Source organism: Lathyrus oleraceus, chromosome 7, assembly GCF_024323335.1.
Source record: "Lathyrus oleraceus cultivar Zhongwan6 chromosome 7, CAAS_Psat_ZW6_1.0, whole genome shotgun sequence".
Taxonomy (NCBI): Eukaryota; Viridiplantae; Streptophyta; class Magnoliopsida; order Fabales; family Fabaceae; genus Lathyrus; species Lathyrus oleraceus.
The window spans coordinates 298,429,502-298,449,011 of NC_066585.1; the positions used below are offsets into that span (position 1 = coordinate 298,429,502).

At 41.8% G+C, this 19,510-nt stretch overlaps 1 protein-coding gene across 1 annotated transcript; it reads left to right on the forward strand.

Moving 5' to 3' along the window:
* The first annotated feature begins 17,071 nt into the window (after nucleotides 1-17,071).
* On the forward strand, nucleotides 17,072-18,173 carry LOC127103518 (enoyl-[acyl-carrier-protein] reductase [NADH], chloroplastic). The gene is made up of 2 exons (XM_051040771.1): nucleotides 17,072-17,465; nucleotides 17,587-18,173. Exons 1-2 carry the CDS (start codon nucleotides 17,072-17,074, stop codon nucleotides 18,150-18,152), a joined length of 960 nt encoding a protein of 319 aa, XP_050896728.1. The 3' UTR covers nucleotides 18,153-18,173.
* Nucleotides 18,174-19,510: the final 1,337 nt, after the last annotated feature.

Consider the following 19,510-nt stretch of genomic DNA (forward strand, 5'->3'; position numbering starts at 1 on the left):
TTTCACAGTCGGTAAACTTTTTGCTAAGGTAGTATATGGCGTGCTCTTTTCGACCAGACTCGTCATGCTGCCCCAATACACACCCCATAGACCCCTCGAGGACCGTCAAGTACATAATTAACGGTCTTCCCTCCACAGGAGGCATCAGAATCGGAGGCTCCTGCAAATACTCTTTTATTTTTTCAAAAGCCGCTTGGCAATCATTATTCCACCTGACCGTTTGATCTTTTCTCAACAACTTGAATATAGGTTCACATGTGGCTGTTAGATGAGATATGAACCGTGAAATGTAGTTCAATCTACCTAAGAAACCACGAACCTCTTTCTCTGTTCTCGGTTCAGGCATTTCTCTTATCGCTTTTACTTTAGCAGGATCAACCTCGATTCCTTTCTCACTTACAATAAACCCCAGCAATTTACCGGACCGCACCCCGAATGTGCACTTGTTCGGATTCAACCTCAGTCTGAACTGTCTCAGCCGGTCGAACAATTTGGCCAGATCTACCAAATGCCCCTCTTCCGTTTGGGACTTTGCTATCATGTCATCAACATAGCATTCAATTTCATGATGAATCATATCATGAAACAAAGTCACCATGGCCCTCTGATAAGTAGCACCGGCGTTCTTGAGACCGAATCGCATCACCTTGTAACAAAAAGTGCCCCATGGTGTGATGAACGTTGTTTTCTCCATATCATCTGGTGACATTTTGATTTGATTATAGCCAGAAAAGCCATCCATGAAGGAAAACACCGAGAATTGAGCAGTATTGTCTACCAACACATCAATGTGAGGTAATGGAAAGTCATCTTTCGGACTAGCTCTATTCAGATCTCGGTAGTCCACACACATTCTCACCTTCCCATCCTTCTTCGGGACTGGCACAATGTTCGCGACCCAAGGCGGATAATTAGTCACGGCAAGGAAACCAGCATCCCACTGCTTCTGCACTTCCTCTTTGATTTTCATTGCCATGTCAGGTCGAGTTCTGCGTAACTTCTACTTTACTGGAGGACAATCTGCTCGCAACGGTAGCTTATGCACAACGATATCGGTATCCAACCCTGACATATCTTGATAAGACCAGGCAAAGATGTCGACATACTCTTTCAACAATGCCACCATTCTTCTCTTGACACTTTCCTCCAAAGCAGCCCCGATTTTCACCTCCTTCTTGACCTCGTCGGTACCCAAGTTCACAACCTCAATCTGCTCTTCATGCGGCTGAATCACCTTCTCCTCTTGTTTTAACAACCTGGCTAATTCCCCTGGCAGTTCACAATCTTCTTCGCCTTCTTCTTCAGCTTGATAGATCGGATTGTCGAAGTCATACGAGGGTGTAACAGGATTGTTATTAATGAGATCCGGAGAATGATCGCATCTGCATGAATGTGGATTCATGCATTGCTTAGAACCGGAACGAGTCAAATCAAAAAGAAAAACGAAAACATTGCCATTCTTATTTTGTTTTTATTTTTAAACTGTAAAAATAAATGAAAAACAGGGAACACCGCTTTTTAACTGAAAAACATCCTTTTATTAATGATGCGAATTTGCAAAGTTAAACATGAGGTGGCCCTTATAATGAACCATTACATGTCGGGCAACACGTAAGGCTTTCATGCATATAAAATCAAAAACAGGAAAATATTACTCTTCCAGCAATGTGACCGTGACGATCTTTTCAGCCTTCCAGTTCTGGATTCCCATCCCTGGTGCGTACGGTTTTATCCATCGGTCCATTTCGCACTCACTATCAGCTTCATCACCCATCATGCAGATGTGATCCGGATCCAGCATTCCGGCACTAGTGAATGTTACTGACGTACGGCGTCCTCTGCCTTGTCCCGACGAGCCTCTGCCAGGCTGATAACCTACTCCGAAGCGGTCCTTCTTTGCGGAGATATCCATCATCCTGCCCCACCCAGGAGCCTCTCCATTCTTCACCACCTCAGCGGCCTGTTTGTACGAAGCAATGGACGGTTTCTCTTCTTCCTTTGCAAACAGAGCATTCTCTACCTAAACGGTTTCAAATGCTTGACTAGGGGTCTCCCAGATCTCGCCGTCCATTTCAACGTACTTGAAAGATGAAAGGTGGCTGACAAAGATGTCCTCTTCTCCGCGGACGGTGACAACATGTCCTTCCCAAATATACTTCAACTTTTGGTGTAAAGTCGATGTTACAGCCCCAGCAGCATGGATCCATGGGCGACCCAACAGGCAACTGTATGCCGGCTGGATATCCATGACATAGAAAGTCGACTTAAACACATCCGGGCCTATCTTCACAGGAAGCTCAACTTCTCCGAACACAGCCCGCTTTGACCCATCAAATGCCCGCACTATCAGATCAGTGGGAGTCAGAATCAGCCCTTCACAATTCAGCTTAGCCAAAGCCTTCTTTGGCAACACATTCAATGAGGAGCCGGTATCAACCAGCACATGCGAAAGCACGGCTCCTTTGCATTCCATTGCAATGTGTAGAGCCTTGTTATGATTTCTCCCATCCACAGTCAAATCCATGTCTGTAAAACCCAACCCATGGCTGGCATGCACATTAGACACGACCGTCTCCAACTGGTTTATTGTTATCTCCTGAGGAACATAGGCTTTCTTCAGAATTTTCAACAGAGCCTCTCTATGCCCCTCAGAGCTTAACAGCAAAGATAGGATCGAGATTTTGGAGGGAGTCTGCTGCAGATGGTCAATAAGCTTGTACTCAGACTTCTTGATGATTCTTAAAAATTCCTCTACATCATCATCAAGCTTTTCCTCCGACCCAACCGGCGCCGGTGTCACCACTGGAGTACCATCACTCACCACTGCTTTCCCTTTCTCCCTGGCTAAAGCCTCGGCCTTTTCTTTTTTCTCTTTTTCTCCTTCTTCTCTCCTCAACGCGTCAGGAGCAAACAGTCTGCCACTGCGAGTGAAACCGCTGGGACCGGCATTATCCACCTTTGAAACGGTGGTTTCACTTGCAGTCTGGTCTTCCACTTTCTCACCATTACAGTAGACCTCTCCCCCATAATGCCATGGCACGACATCATCTTTGTCATACGGAATTGGCCCAGGTACCGTGATGGTAACTGGAGCTGCTTCCGCCAGGGTTGACAAATCAACCGGGTCAAAGTATATCGTTATGGTGGAGACCTCTTCTTTTCCCATATTAGCCCTTTCAAACTGAATACTTCCATCGTCCATTAATCTTTGGACAGTCTCTCTCAACAATTCACACCCATTCTGAACAACAGTGCACTCAGCACAATCATCACCACAGCCCGGGTAAACCCCATTCAACATCAACTGCCTCTTAACCTCAGCCAGAGGAGTCCTCAACTGATCAACCCTCAACAACCCGATTCGGCCCTCCTCAGAGATAGCATTCACCCCCCTTTGACCATGCGCGGGCATGGGATTAGCATTGACGTTGGGAGATGGTGCGAAGTTGATAGCTTTCGAATCCACCAGGTCTTGAACCACATGCTTAAAAGCTTTGCAGTTCTCTATGTTATGCCCGGGAGCACCCGAATGGAATTCACATTTAGCATTCTCATCGTAATTGGCTGGCCTCTGATCAGGTCTCAAAGGTGCTAGAGTTCTTAACTGTACCAACCCCAAGTCTTGCAACTTCTTCAACAAAAAGGAGTAAGTCACGGGTGGCCTGTCAAATTGCCTATCATTCATCCTTCCCCGCACCTGATAACCGGCCCTCTGAGGCCTCTGCTGAAAAGGTTGTCTTTGCTGTTGTTGTGGTTGCTGCTGTTGCGGTTGTTGATTATCAGCAGGAATAGTTACTACAGCAGTGTGCTGAAAGTAACGATCCCTACTAGGTCCTCTCTGAGCATAGACCGCGTTGGTATCACCCTCCTTCTTCCTCTGGCCATTACTGAAGGGCTTCTTCGATCCTGAAGATGAAGCATTACCTTGTATCTTCCCGAGCTTCAGCCAGCTCTCTATCCTTTCACCAGCCACAACTATATCCGAGAAATTGGTGACCGGACAACCAACCATTCTCTCGGCAAATGCCCCCTGCAGGGTGCCCATAAAGAGATCAGACATCTCTCTGTCCACCAGTGGAGGTTGCACTCTGGCCGCCAACTCCCTCCACCTTTGAGCGTATTCTTTAAACCCTTCGTTATTTTTCTGAGACATACCCTGCAGCTGGGTACGACTCGGAGCCATATCAGCATTGAACTGATACTGTTTAAAGAATGCGTCCCCAAGATCTTGCCAATTCTTGATATCTGATGACTTAAGCTTGGTGTACCACTCCAAGGATCCTCCGGACATACTGTCCTGGAAGAAGTACATCCACAGCTTTTGGTCCATGGTGTAAGCTGAGATCTTGCGGACAAATGCTTGCAGATGAGTCTCTGGGCAGGAACTTCCGTTATATCTGTCAAATGCGGGAGCCTTGAATTTCTGCGGAATCACAATCCCCTCCACCAACCCCATATTTGACATGTTGACCACCCCAGGAGTGGCATAACTCTCCAAATCTCTGATCTTTTCAGCCAGCAGCTGAATCTCTTTATTCTGTGGTGGAGCACCGTACTGACCGAACGGTTCATTGTGCATGGAAAACTGATCCGCTTCTCTGTCTTCCTCTCTGTCGTCATCGACCCCGAAGAAAGGCGGGAATAGACTGTCTTTCATATTCTGACCAGGTTGACCACCAGCAGCACTAAACCCACCAGCATTATTCACTATACCCACTGTCGTTCTTTTACCACCGTCTCGAGAACCACCCAGCCCCTGGTTGGAGACACCATCCAGGTTCACACCACTATTAGCAGCAGAAGCCCGCTCGAACTTCTCAACTTTGTCAGCTAGAGCTTTCTGACCAACTGCAAAACCTTGCATGATGTTAATCAGCTCATTCATCTTGTCCTTCAGCTCAAGAATATCAGTGTTTGGGAGATCCATTAATCTGGGAGTATTGCGTCGCGTGAAGTATCTGTGAGGACGGGTTGAGTGCAAAGGTACAACTCTGCGAGCACGAGCAATGATTCCTGAAACAATCAAGCACGTTAGAACTGATACCTGCAAAATAAAACATAAGTTATTATGATCATGCATGAATGCAGTGTTTATCCACAGGAGGAACACTTTATCTCTCGATCCTGGCTTCATCGAGACATATAATAATCCGGCAGCAATATTCTGACATTCAGCATTTGATTTCATCATACAGATCAGAGATATATGATTTAGCAAAATACCCCCCAACCATGTGTGTGTGTGAGTGCATACAGGAAAGCAAATAAAGCTTGAAGATCGATCATTGAATGAAAATACCCATCACATAGCAAAATGCACAAAAAGTGCCATAGTCATACATCACAACTGATACAAATCTCCAGAATCGGGAAAGAAATACAAGCAAATGAATTCCGTCAACATGCCTGACGGTAATCCAACACAAAAGAAAAGTCTAATCTGATAAGGGTCCCACAGAAGGCCCTATCTCATCAACCATCTTCGCGAACTCTGCGACGAAGCTGAGCTCGGTGTTCTCCTGCTGTAATCTCCCCACCTCCTTCTGATGGATCTTCATCTGCCTGAAGTAATGATCTCTCTCAGCCATGTAATGATCTCTCTCAGCGATGGTCTTCACATTCTCTGTTTCCTTAACCTTCAGCTTGGTCTCCCACTCAGCAATAAGAACTCTGACTCGGTCATCCCTCTGATCCCTCACGAGAATTTGCCTCCTCTTCTGATCTTCAATGACCTTTGAAGCTCTAGCCAATCTCTCTTTGGTGATGTCGTGCTCCTTTGTTGAAGACGCCAAAGCCTGGCTGACCTTCCCATAGTAGGCAGTATCCATCTCAAAGCGCTTTGCTTCCAGGGCATGTCGCTTGTCTTGATCTTCAATCTTCACTCTGATCTCCTGATTAGCCATCTGAACCCGAGCGACACTTATCTCCAATTCCGTTTTCTCCGCAAGCAACTGATCTCTCTCCCGCTTCATCTCCAGGAACTCTTCCATACTAATAGAAGAAGGAGATTCCTCAATCAACGGATACCAAGGATCAACCATAGGAAACGGTAGACAAGTAAGCTCCACTCTCTTTCTGAGCCAGTCATCGAACGGAGGAAAAGACCTGTTATTGGCTCTACCCCAAGAAACCTTGCCTTTCCTTTGAATGTTGCGCCATGCATCAGATACTTGTCTCAACTTGGCCTGATTGCCCTCAACCGGGAAGTACAAAGTTTCCTGAACCTCACTCTTGAACGGAGGAAGCTCCATAGCGAATCCCATTTGTCTCTTAAGAAGTGTCGGGTTATAATTAATGCAACCCTGAACTCCCATAAGTGGCACATTGGGAAAACCCCCACAACTGCAGATGAAATCTTGTCCAACCCCACTACTGTGAGTCCAAGCTATGTCTTTGGCCCGCAAACCCATCAGCTTGGTCGCCCAATTAACAGTCTGGTCAAGAAGAACAAAAGCACCCTTGGACGGCAAATATCCCATAAACCACTTGTATAGCAGCTGAGTGCAATATCGAATCAATCCCCCACGCCTCTTCTCGTTCCGATTGTGGACCGAGTAATAGACATCTCCGATCAAAGTAGGAATAGGATTCCCCTGAACAAACAAGCGGATGGCATTAATGTCCATGAAGCCCTTCTGATTAGAAAACAGAATGGTCCCATAAATGCCCGCAGCAATCAAAGCACAGACAACTTTCCAGTTACCCAACTCTGCCTGCTCCTTAGCCTTAGCCTCTAGGAAACTCAGATGAAAACCAGGCAACTTCCCCTTCTCTTTCAGACTCCCCTTAACCATCTCCGAACTCAAATAAAGAGCACGGGAAATCCCACCAATATCAGGCTCTTCCTTAATAGCATAGAAAGGAACCTGATTTCTGATCTGAATGCCCAATATGCCAGCATAGTCCTCCATCAAAGGCCCGAGTAAGTAATCTGGGAAGACAAAACACCTCAAACCGGGATCATAGAACTGGAGAAGAGTATGAATGGCGCTCCTGTCACTGTCAGTGAGTCTAAAAACCATCTTCAGAATACCCCCATACATCTCACGAAACATCCCCACATGGTCGAGTGCAATCAAAGCTATCATACCCTTCAACACACTGATCTCGGGGTCAAAGAAACTGTAGACAACATCGTCCTTCAAACCGGGCCTCATACCTGAGCAGAAAGTCTCTCACCCAGGATCTCGATCAAAAATGTCCCTGCATATGGATAAACATGAGTTAGATGCAGGTAAATGCAAAATGTAATGATGCTGATGAATGAATGCAATGCATTGCCATCCTCCAAGTCATCTGATCATCTGTTGCACTGAAACTATGATTTCTGAACTGATCACAACCATCTGAGGGAATATGTAACCACAAATCCAACTCAAGGGTTCCGAAATAAACGGAAGATACATCACCATCATCACCATAACCATCTCTGAATCGGCCCGGGGAATCCCGAAATAAACGGATCCCTACTGATAAATAACTCGGACATCACTCCGGCGTCTCAGGAATAAATGGCCATAAATCCGACTTATAAATAGGACTCTGATCAACGGAACCAATAGTCACCATCAAAGTCACCATCTGAACATGCATCTGTAAGAATCACCCTCCCCTCACAGGTAAATTCTAATCAAGTCATCCTAAGGCGGATAATAGCCTCGACAATCGGGCAGACATACTCAATGGGTTTGCCCTTTCGGGTGTGCCATTGTAGCTCCCTTAAGATTGTCTAAACCAAAGATCCGGGAAATGATCGGTCACCAGAGTCAATAGTTCAAAAGAGGTAACCCAACCAAAGTGGAAAACCCCACTGAGGAAGAGCACTCTCAGATGAACCTCGTCCGGCTTGTGGTATGTCACGTAGCAACAACATGCCCAACCAGCATGTGAGGAACGTGAGACCACGCTAATCCTAGGTGTGTACTCGGGCCTAGGTTTTAGCCCCACTCAGAACACCCACCCCCAAAACAGAGGAACCACCTGCACAGAGGACGGCAACATGATAGTATGATGCATGCAAATATTTATGCAAATATATACACAGTCAGAATAATAAATGCAATAAATAGAGCACAAGCAACCTAAACTATCCTAGAACTCTAGGAGAGACTCGCTTAGGGAAAATGGACCAGCACAGGTCAACATCTGTTATGTCCCCAGCAGAGTCGCCAGCTGTCGCATCCGCGAAAAACAACCGGCGGACTAAAACAAACACAACACAGAGCCGCCACCGTGCGTTATTTATCCCAAAGAGGGAAAGGAAACGCTCAGAGTAAACCTGGGAAAAGCATGGTCTCGCGACCAAAGAGAATGGGATCGGGAGTCGGTTACGCAAGGAGAAGGTATTAGCACCCCTCACGTCCGTCGTACTCGACGGGATCCACGCTCAAAAGATAGAAAAAAGGTTGCTAAAACAAACACCACACACACACTGAAACACAGGTGGGAAAAGGGGGAAGAGGGCTCGATAGGACGTCGCATCCTATGCCTACGTATCTCGTCTGGAACGAGAATCAGAGCCACCGTAGTTCGGCTCACGCACGCCGAAACAAACACACGCACAAAAAGGCAAACATGGAACCCGAACGCCAATAGCTGGACTTACATCAGCTTCCGAACCAAACAAACCCACACTGGAAACCAGATGCCACTTGATGGACTTATACCAGACTCCAAGCATACAACAAGAGGATACGGAATGCCAATGGCTGGGCTTACATCCGTCTCCTACACACACAAGAAGAAACAACCAACAAGTTACTAAGGAGTCGGGAACTCGAGCCTAGCAACTGTCAAGCAAACACACACAAAAAGAAAAGGGTGAAAAACAAAAAGGGTTTGCCCGGAGAGATCTCGTGCGACCTCCTGCCTACGTACCTCATCTGGTATGAGGATCAGGGCAACGTAGTTCCCCTTAACAGGGGAGAAAGACTAGCCTAACCAGATAACAGAGGGAGACACAACTAGGGAGACTAACTCGAGCCTAGATGTTATCATGCATAATCATCCCTAAGTTAAGGTTCGCTATCTACTTGCACAACAGCAAGCTAATCCTAACCAGGAAAAAGCAAAGCATGCAAGCATAATCAAAACAAAGCAAACATTCACAGTTAGCACACACTATATACAGACAGATGTGGCTCAATCAAGGGTTAGACTGCCAAAGCAAGTCAACTGTATCAGGGTGGTGTTAGCTCTTAACCCTGACATTGAGAGTCAGGGTGAAGCTGATGAAAGGTGAGTGAAGATTAGACTTCACAGCTCTTATCCCTGGTCAGGGAGAGCTTCAGACAATGAAGTGTGGGTCCAGAAAGTGGAAACCCTTCTACACTTAAGACACTGACTCAACTGATCTTGGGTTAATGTCCACAAGGCATCAACATGTGATGTGAGCCAAGGGACGACTCAACAGAATAGAAGGAGGTGGGCTACACACCTCTTGTGTCTGCCAATTGCCTTAACAAAGGTCTTTTCCTGCTTGGGGACAAAGATAAACAAGCACAAACATTGCCTCTTAAGGAGGACTTCAGACAGGTGCCTGGCCAAGTAACAGGCCAGGTCTTCCAGACTACATGGAGAAAAGAAATTCTACCTCAATTGGTTAACACAACCAAGCAACAGCACAAGCAAGTTCTCAAAGAACTATTAGCAACTAATGTACCTGAAATCAATCAAATATAATCAGTATACCAATCACAAAGTCAAAACAAACAGATAAAAACCAACAGTCAACACAATCAATCACATGTGCAAAGCACAAGCCCAAAGCAAGTGAGCTAAGCACCGTACAAAACAAACAAGTTAGTTCACAACAAGCAACCAAACTCAATCAACTTGCATTAATCTCCTTAAAGCATTTGCCTCTTAACCTGAAAAGCCAAACTCAAATATGAGAACCAAGACCACTAGGACAAGCCTAGGGTCAAAAGGAGGTGAAAAATTCAAAACAGCAAGTGAAAATTAACCAAAACCATAATCAAACAATCAAGAAACCAACCCAAGTGATTCCACATTCAAATCATTCATCATTATCATTTCATGAAGGAAAAGGCACAACACATGCAATTCGCAACCTCAAAGGACCAAACAGAATGACTTAACTCAAATCCATATCAAAACACTTCAATAAATCCTCAAAAAATTCAAGATCAAACAGAATTCACAACATGTCAAGCACAGCAAATTTCAGCTCATTTAGATTAAGGGAAGTAGGTCAATGAAATTCATAAAGTCCAGACAAGTTCAAGCAAGCTCATTCATGGCATCAAAACAAGCATCAACTTCAACCAATCATAAAACAGCAATCAAACATGATAAATGAATGAGACCAAATCCAAAATGCTCTTCAAGATGTCTACAATACACATGCCAAATTTCACATCCATCCAATTAATAACCAGAATTTCACAAAGCAAATACAAACATGTATCACAAAAAATCAACAAATGACCAAACAGGGGAGAAAATTCCAATCAAATAGGAAATGCCATCAATAAATCCAGAAACATTCACATGTATTCTCAATATCCATATGATCAATCATGCAAAAATCCAGCTCAATCCAAGGTCCACAAGAATGGAAAATAAAATCATGAAGTTTCACAATGAATGGTGTGACACAAATTGTCACACCTCTATTCAAAAAATCATATCTCATCAACCAGGAAATCAAAAATTGCAAACCACACATCAAAATGCTCCTTAAGATGTCTAGAACATGCACACAAAATTTCATGAATTTCTAATGAAGCATCAAGATTTTATGATCAAAATGGTGAGCATGGTACACAAAAGACACATTCAAACAATCCCTAGGCCTTTAATTTTTCCACACGTGCACAATATGATTAAAAATTACCATAAAATCCAGCACATCACAAGGAGAATGGCACAAAAAAATTCATCAAATTTGGATCATTTTTTAAAGAGTTATGAATTTTTAATCATGAATGATCAGAATGAAATAAAATGGAAAAAAGAAAACGAAATAATATGATTTAATATGCTGAAATGGCATTTTTGTAAATAAGAAGCAACGCGAATGAAACGCTGCGTTTCATTTTTGGAATGTCAACGCGCTATTGGCTCAAGCCCGCGGGAAACAAGAATTCAAAAACAAAACGAAGAAATACGGATCAAACAGCATTCTGGCATTGTTCTTCATCATGTTCATCAACAGAAATTCCAGAAAATCACCAAGAACAAACACGCACGAAAATGGACAAATCATATATCACTGAACTCGTCTAAACACGTACATCAAGAATATCCACATGATTTAGCCTAATTCCTATCATGCTAAGCAAATCGATCAAAAGAAGTTTTCACATCCAACTTTCAATTCCAGATTTCTCACTCAATACTCAACGAAAATCAATTCTACAAGTTGCATCGTGTTCTATGATCTAAGACCTATAATAACCATATCACAAATTCGGCAATGGTTGAAATCGAATTCTAACCTTTGAAGCGATGCAGGTCCTAATTTGGTGAATTCAAGGTGCAAAAGCTGAAAACAGATGATGCTTGATGCTTAGGAAGGTGATTGAAACAAGTAGTTCAGCTCCAGCACGCTCCAGATTCAAGAATCCTCAAACTGCCATGGATGTTCTTGGATGTAACAGTTTCAATTCCTCAATGTTTCTGCCAAGATCTTGCTCAACAGTTCTTCACAAGTGCCTGTAGATGATAGATCATACAAAAACAAGCAAGATAGATGATGAATTTCAATGAAAATGATGGAAAAAGTTTGAAAAAGTTTGAAGAAAATTGAGAAAATTTGATGAGTTTTCTGTTAGATCTGAGAAATGAGATTGTCATTAGGTGAAACAGTTATGCTTAAGGCTTTATATGATATGCTAATCCAATTTGTTAATCCAAATTAGCAAAATCCAAGTGAATTAGCAAAGTGCAATTTTCATGTGTTTTGGCCAAAATGTCCTTTTCTAATTCAGCCAATGTAACAGTGCCAATGCAGTTCAAGCAAGTCATATTTGATGTTTATGATGTGTTGGAATTGGTTTTGTATGCAAATGCCTTGTATTTTTCAAATTGGTTATTTTTCCCACCAAAATACAAAATGAACACTTGAAAAATGGACTTTTGCTATGATGATTTTTGATGAAATGTGATGATGCATCATGAAAGTACATGTCAAATGTGGTTTGCTCAAAGAAAGATCACCCAATTTGGCCATTCCATTCAAAAGTTATGCCACTTTGAAATTCAACATTTTCTGAAAATGATTTGATCATAACTTGCCAACCACAAATGAGAAATTCATGTTCTTAGACTTTCTGGAAAGGTGAGAGCAAGATCTACAACTTTCATGTTGGACAAAATTTCATTTGAAGCATTTTTGGACATGTAATTTTGAGGTGAAAAACTTTCCATTTTTGGCAGTTTCCAATTACAGGTCACCTGCTATTTTTGGAAACTTTTCTCCTGACTTTATTTTCTTCATTCTTGATGTTTGAAATGTCAAATGAAACTTGTTGAGACATGAATGAAGTGTATCTAACCCTCTCCCACCTCCAAATCCATCATTTCAGGCACAGTTGACCACAGTTGACTTTTTTGACTGATAGATGAATTTGGCTATGCACTGATCAAGTTGAGCCTCAAACTCCTGATGAAATGGCTCAATGATGAAACCCTAGCTTCAATAAGCTCAATATAATCACATGATGATCCCCATATCCATTGAAAACCTCATCTCCTTGCCAAGCCCTGATTGGCCCAATACAACTGATTAGGGTTGACCAGTGGTCAAAACCCTAATCTCAAGGTATCTGATGAAGCACTTGGTGATGACAAAACCATGATGATGATGATGTACCATTTCTACCAAGATCAAGCTCAACCCCCTTGAGAATCAAGAAACCCTAAGTTGAATCACACACCCTCAGATGATCAATGATCCAGTCAATGAAACCCTAGGCTTGCAACTTAACCCCTTCATCTTCTAACCAAGACCTATGAGGATGACTTGCACAATGTTACCATATGATATGCAAATATGCAATGCCTAATGACCTAATAAATGCAATGCAATATGTTAAGCTAGTCCCAAGAGAGGAGGGCAAATTTTGAGGCGTTACAAGATGCAATGGCATTATGCACATACCTCGAGCCTTCCCTGGTTGGTTCTTCAAGAGCGATTGCTGAGGAGAATCCGGAGACCGTTTCTTTCGGTCTTCTTGCATGAGAAGAAGTTGCAGCATTAGCAGCAGAGTCCTCCCGGTTAGGGTTGCACGACTCAGTGCTGGGGGAATCAGACAGGGTCGTGTAGGAGGTGGAATCGGATTGGTCTGCCATGTTGAATATCTCAAAAGAGAGTTGAACAGTTTCTTTGGGAGAGGCTTTGCAAGACTGAAAGTTGAAGCGATGTAATAGGGAACGCTTATTGCACGAGTGATGTCTATTAATTTTTGACCACTCAGAGTGCACTCTTAATTGTTTAATAAGTTGACTTACTAAACAGTAGCTAACTAACATAATTAGTTGCTACAACTTCTCAGAAGAGCACATTCCCTCTTTGCCCCCACCATTGTCAAACTGAGTAGCATCCAATGTCATGACATTCTGAGTGACATTGTACTCAGTCTGCATTAGTTTCATCTGTTTATCCCTTGCTACTGCACCATTTGTATGATGACCAATAGGTGAAAATGACTCACAGCTTTCAATCAGACATTTTCCACAGTCTGTTTTCTTATCCACAGGCAGATTAGGGATTCCTCTAATTGCTCCCTTGGATATGATCTTCTTCATTCCTTTTAAATGAAGTTGCCTAATTCTTCCATGTCCCAGCTTCACTTCCAGCTCTCCCTTGGCTAAGGGGCACTTGGAGGGGTAGAGTGAGTCTTTAGATTTCCATAGATAACAATTATCTTTGGATCTGGCTCCTCTCATTATTTCCTGATTGCATCCATTCAACACCACACATCCTCCCCTAGTGTATTTCACATTGAATCCTTGGTCACATAGCTGGCTTATGCTGATGAGATTAGCGGTTAGTCCTCTTACTAACAACACATTACTCAGTTTTGGAACTCCAGGAAAATCCAACTTACCAACACCCTTGACTTCTCCTTTAGCACCATCACCAAATGTCACATACTTGGTGGCATGGGGTTGTAGATCCACCAATAAGTTGCTCATCCCAGTCATATGTCTTGAGCAGCCACTATCAAGGTACCAGTCTTGTTTGGTAGGTGCCCTTGGAGATGTGTGAGCTAATTTAGCAACACATTGTTGATTCTCAAGGGAGGGATTAAGCTTAGATGCCTGCTGCTTAGGTCTGACTTGAGGTGTCTGATTTTCAACCCATTTTTGTTTCTTAATGGGGGCATTAAGCTTAGACGCCTTCTGCTTAGGTCTGACTTGGGTAGTCTGGTTGGGATAACCATGCAGCCTGTAGCAGAAGGGTTTTATGTGACCAAATCTACCACAGTAATGACATCTCCATCTCTGAAATTTCTTCTTCTGATGGTTACTCATTCTGGTTCTCTGATGTTGAGACATCGGTTGTGACTTCTGCTTGAATTTCTGAACTTCAGCCTTAGATCTTTTGAGTTCAGATGGAGATTTCTTAGCAAAACCTAAACCAGACATGATTCCTGACTTCTGTCCTACCTTTAGAATCTCTTCCAAGGTGTCAGTTCCTTTGTTCAACATTCTGATGGATTTGGTCATTTGTTCTAGCTTAGCCGTCAGCAAAGAAATCTCACCATTCAGACCATCTATGACTTTCAGTTGCTTCTGTTTCTCAGCTTCCAACTCTTTGATGAGTTTCTTCTGCTTTTCTCCTTGGATACATACTTCTGCACTTTTAACACATAACTCTTTATATGATGCAGCAAGTTCATCCAAGGTAAGCTCATCTCCGCTTGAGTTATCCTCTGAGGCACAGACACTGGTCAGAGAAGTGACATGTTTAGCAGATTCTCCTTCAGATTCACTCTCAGAGTCTTCTTCAGACCAGGTGGCAGCTAGCCCTTTCTTTTGCATCTTGAGGAAGGTAGGGCATTCAGCTTTAATATGACCATAACCTTCACATCCATGGAACTGGATTCCCTTGCCATGAGTGACCTTTTCTTCATATTTTGACTTTCTACTGATGTCATATGAAGAGTTCTTGACATTAGGTCTACCCTGTTGATCAACCTTCTTTATGAACTTGTTGAACTGTCTTCCAAGCATGGCTATGTGTCATACCCCGATTTTGGTCCTGAATTTTTTTCCATTTTTTCATTTTTATTTGGCACTTGGCCTAAAGTTCATTTGCATACATTCATTCCCAAATCCATATTTTGTGATAAACTTTGGTTATTATCTAGCTTTTGATCATGGTGCTTTGTGATTATAAAATGGATTTTAGTTATTTGATTTTTTAATTTTCAATTTTAATTTAATTTCAAAGTAAATCTAATTCCAAATTTCAAGTTAATCTTAATTGTGTTTTACTAATGATTCAAACTCTAATTGATTTTAATTTCCAAATGAATGTTAGAGTTGACATCAAGGTAATTTTAACAAATTATATATTGATTCGATTCTAATTGGTTTTGTTGGGTTTTTTTGATTTTTTAAATTAACATTTTGATTAGTCTTAGATTTATTTCTAAAATCCATATTCATTTCTATAACCACAAATTCATTTCATTCAAACCAAGTTTGTTACAACCATTTTTTTTGTAAAAGTCATAAGTTTCCGACACCAGATAACCATTGCATTTGCTATTGTCGTTCCAATTCCAAAAATACATTTGCACAAAAACCATGACATTACACAAGCATTACAATATTTCCATAAATCACAAAGTCATCATAATTCAAAATTGTATATAATAGGTTACACGTGATCATGACAGTACTTGAATTTTGAAATCCTTACACAAACTTGCTTCATCCTCTAAAATACCTATAGGAGATTTAACACAAACCATTGATTGCTATAACTAATCAATTTTGACTGAAGAGTGGATGAACCTTGTGAACCAAAGGCATGCATAGAATCTAATAGTACCGGTTACCGCACAAAACGCATAAGAGGCTATAAGCATGTATCCAAGATGAGCCAGAAGTAAGGTATGAACGCCACCACCACAAGTAATCCTCACTGCACAACTGGAAGTAGCAGAGCACAATGGTTATTTCAGCAGCTTCTACCCCAAGCCATTCAAAATCATGTTGCACCTCAACCTAACCTGCCATCGAATTCCAATATATAGGGTTGCGGCATCATTTGTATGTCGATTGGGATGGGCAACAAAAGTCATGCTGCAAAACATAACAAACCGTAAACCTGCAGCACAAGGACAATGTTGTATATTGCAAGACAAAACATGCTTAAATATCTGTGTTACAAGAAAACTCATGGAGTTACAAAAAGACATAATATTTAAGTATATCTTTGTACCTGTTGCGATTTCGCTCTAAGCCGTTGCAAAACAAAAAAAGGGACCATTCAACAAGTTAAAACCAATCCGTTGAAGCTACTGCAGTGAATTTAAGCACTGAGTTAATAGTCGGTCTTGCTGATAACATCGCTGTTGGTACTTAGAATTAATTTGGTTTCCGCTTGATCGGGTGTTGCTTTTGATCCTGCCATGTGCGACTCTATCAAGTACAAATGCAGAGTCGAATGCTGCCCATGCTAACCTTATTGCATCTATAACTCTCAAGAACAAAGATTCAGGTTCAACAGACTGTGCTGGCACCTTCGGATATCATTCCCGCTCCGAACGCAAGTATTTTATGAAGAATTTGGACAAGGCATTTGATTCCAAGGCTTTGTATGACACTTTTTTTACGATTACACATCCTGTTTTTGCAAAATGGCTACCGTTGGTTCTGGCCAGTTTAAAGGTTTTAGCTTTGCCCAATTTAAGAATGTTGAACCTGCATAATACACACAGAAATGGTCATTTTATTACAACCCTGTTTTGTTTTCCAACACATCACAGCAGTCCTTGTTCCGGTTACAAAAGCCATAGCAGAAATTGAGAAGAACATAACAGGATCCAGAAAACTCACCTTAAACTTTTGAACTAGTTTGATTTCCGCCATGTCCACAAAACAACTACCATTTCCTACAGGGTCATTTGAAATGATTCACTGTTCAAGATGCCGTATAGACTTTCATGAAAATGATGGAATTTTTATAAGGGAGTCGGGTCGCCTTCTTCGCTCGAATGGTTATTTTGTTTATTCAGCACCACCAGCTTACAGAAAAGATAAAGATTTTCCTGTCATTTGGGATAAGTTGGTGAACTTAACAACAGCAATGTGCTGGAGACTCATTGCTCATAAAGTTCAAACTGCAATATGGATTAAAGAAAATAGTCAGCCCTCCTGTCTTTTGCAAAATGCAAAACAAAAGGTTACAGATGTCTGTGATGTGGATGACGAATCTAAACCTTCGTGGAATATCCCACTTAAGAACTGTATACAAGTCAGAAGTTCTAATACAGAATCTTACAACCTACTACACTCAACATACCTGACACTGTTGGAATAACTATGCTGAGTGAATTCGGGAAACTGATTGCTGATATAAAAGCTAATGCACCCGGAGTTGAGAATGTTATTATTTCCACTCACTTGTCAACGGACCAGAGGTGACCAAACCACTGTTGGAGACATCTCGGAAAGGATATCTTGATGCATTATCTGCATCTAGTTACTCCTATGTTTCTTTACTCAAGCATTTTCTTCCAATCATAAACCCAGGTAGATCTTCAATCTCTCTCACATACATCGCTTCAGAGAGGATCATTCCCGGATATGGGGGTGGTATGAGTTCTGCAAAAGCTGCACTGGAAAGTGATACACGAGTGCTTGCTTTCGAAGCTGGTAGAAAGCGCAAAATTAGAGTCAACATTATATCTGCCGGTCCACTGAGAAGCCGCGCCGCAAGAGCAATTGGGTTCATTGATATGATGATTGATTATTCAATAGCTAATGCCCCTCTACAGAAAGAGCTATCAGCAGAGGAGGTAGGCAATGCAGCTTCTTTCTTAGCATCACCTTTAGCATCGGCTATCACGGGCACTGTTCTATATGTCGACAATGGTCTGAATGCCATGGGTGTTGGAGTTGACAGTCCCATATCTAGTGATCTTAACATTCCAAAGGAACAACATTAAGTACCGATTCTCACCCAAACCATAACAGTCAGTAAGCTTCAAAACCTTAAAACCATTCTAGGAACAATGTTGCATTTACAAGGTTCCTAACCATCTTTTGAAGTTGATTGAAGAAGCTTTCGCTCCAAGTTTCACTGCAGTAAAAAAAAACTTTAAATTAGTCAAAGAGGTAGAATTTCAGAAAAATTCCCAAATCGGCATTAAGACAAAATTCAAAGAGAAGGCATGAGTTCATGTTACCGTTTTCGAATCAAGCATAAAAAAGGCCAATCCCAACTGAGCACATCAAAAGGGATTTGGTAGAGACCCCTTTTGAACTCCACCATACCAATTGAAACCCTAATCAGCAGAGCATAAATAGGAGAGAGCGAATCAGTGTGAAAAAAAAGAAAGGAACGACGAAAAAGATACCACAAACCCTAATCCCAAAATCGAAGCAAGAAACCAGTATTGAAAGATTCAAGGACTACCTGAGCTCGCCGTCACCGTCGAAGGTGAGCCGTCCTGTCCAACTTTCTCTTGGGAACCATATTTCTTTATCTTTTCGCGCTTTAGTTGAGAGTGGAGGGAGAGCGATGGAGAGCGTTTGAGAGCGACAGGGAGAGCGATGGAGAGTGTTTGAAGGCGATTGTTGAGAGTGTGAGAGAAAAGTGAGATTGGGAGAGAACGATTCTGTTACTATTCCAATTTATTTTTTCTTTAATTTGTTTTAAACAGAATAAGTTTTTTGAAACCATTAAAATTTTTGTTTAAACTTCCTAAATAGTTAATAAATATTTCCTCCTTTTCAATTCATATTCCCATTGAAAAACCCAACAGCCAAGCGACTGGGTTTAATTATTGGTAGTCCAACAAATTTCTTTTTTATTAGTTTTTTATTTTAATTCTAATTTTTAATCTATCTTGGTTTATTTATCCAAACTAGCATTAAAATAATAACTAGTCATGAGTGGTCTGGTGGAGAGGGGTGATTTTTATGGTCTTTAGTGTAGTGGGTTTGATACCTGTATTGAGCATTTTATTTCTTTTAGCTTTTTTTTCTTTTAGCATTTTATTTTATGTTTATGTTTTTATTATACTCATGGTTGATCTGCTTTCTTTTAATTTCATCATTCATTCAAAACCATTTTAAAACTATAAAAATCATATTTTTCTCGATTCAATGTCGAGCCCATTTCCACACCCTTGTAAGTCGATTGCTTTTAAGCATCGCCATCAACCTCACATAGCTTACTCTTGGGCTTTCTTACAATGAGCCGGTTCTCTTGCACTTACACTCATGCATTGCATTATTTGTTGTTTGGGCCCGATTTAATTATTTCATGATTTTGAATCCCCATTTGACAAAATGTACCCCA

Coding starts and splice junctions, on each gene's coding strand:
- LOC127103518 (XM_051040771.1), top strand. CDS start 17,072: ATGTCCACAAAACAACTACCATTTCCTACAGGGTCATTTGAAATGATT. Junction 17,466..17,586: donor GAACTGTATACAAGTCAGAA/GTTCTAATACAG, acceptor CCCGGAGTTGAG/AATGTTATTATTTCCACTCA.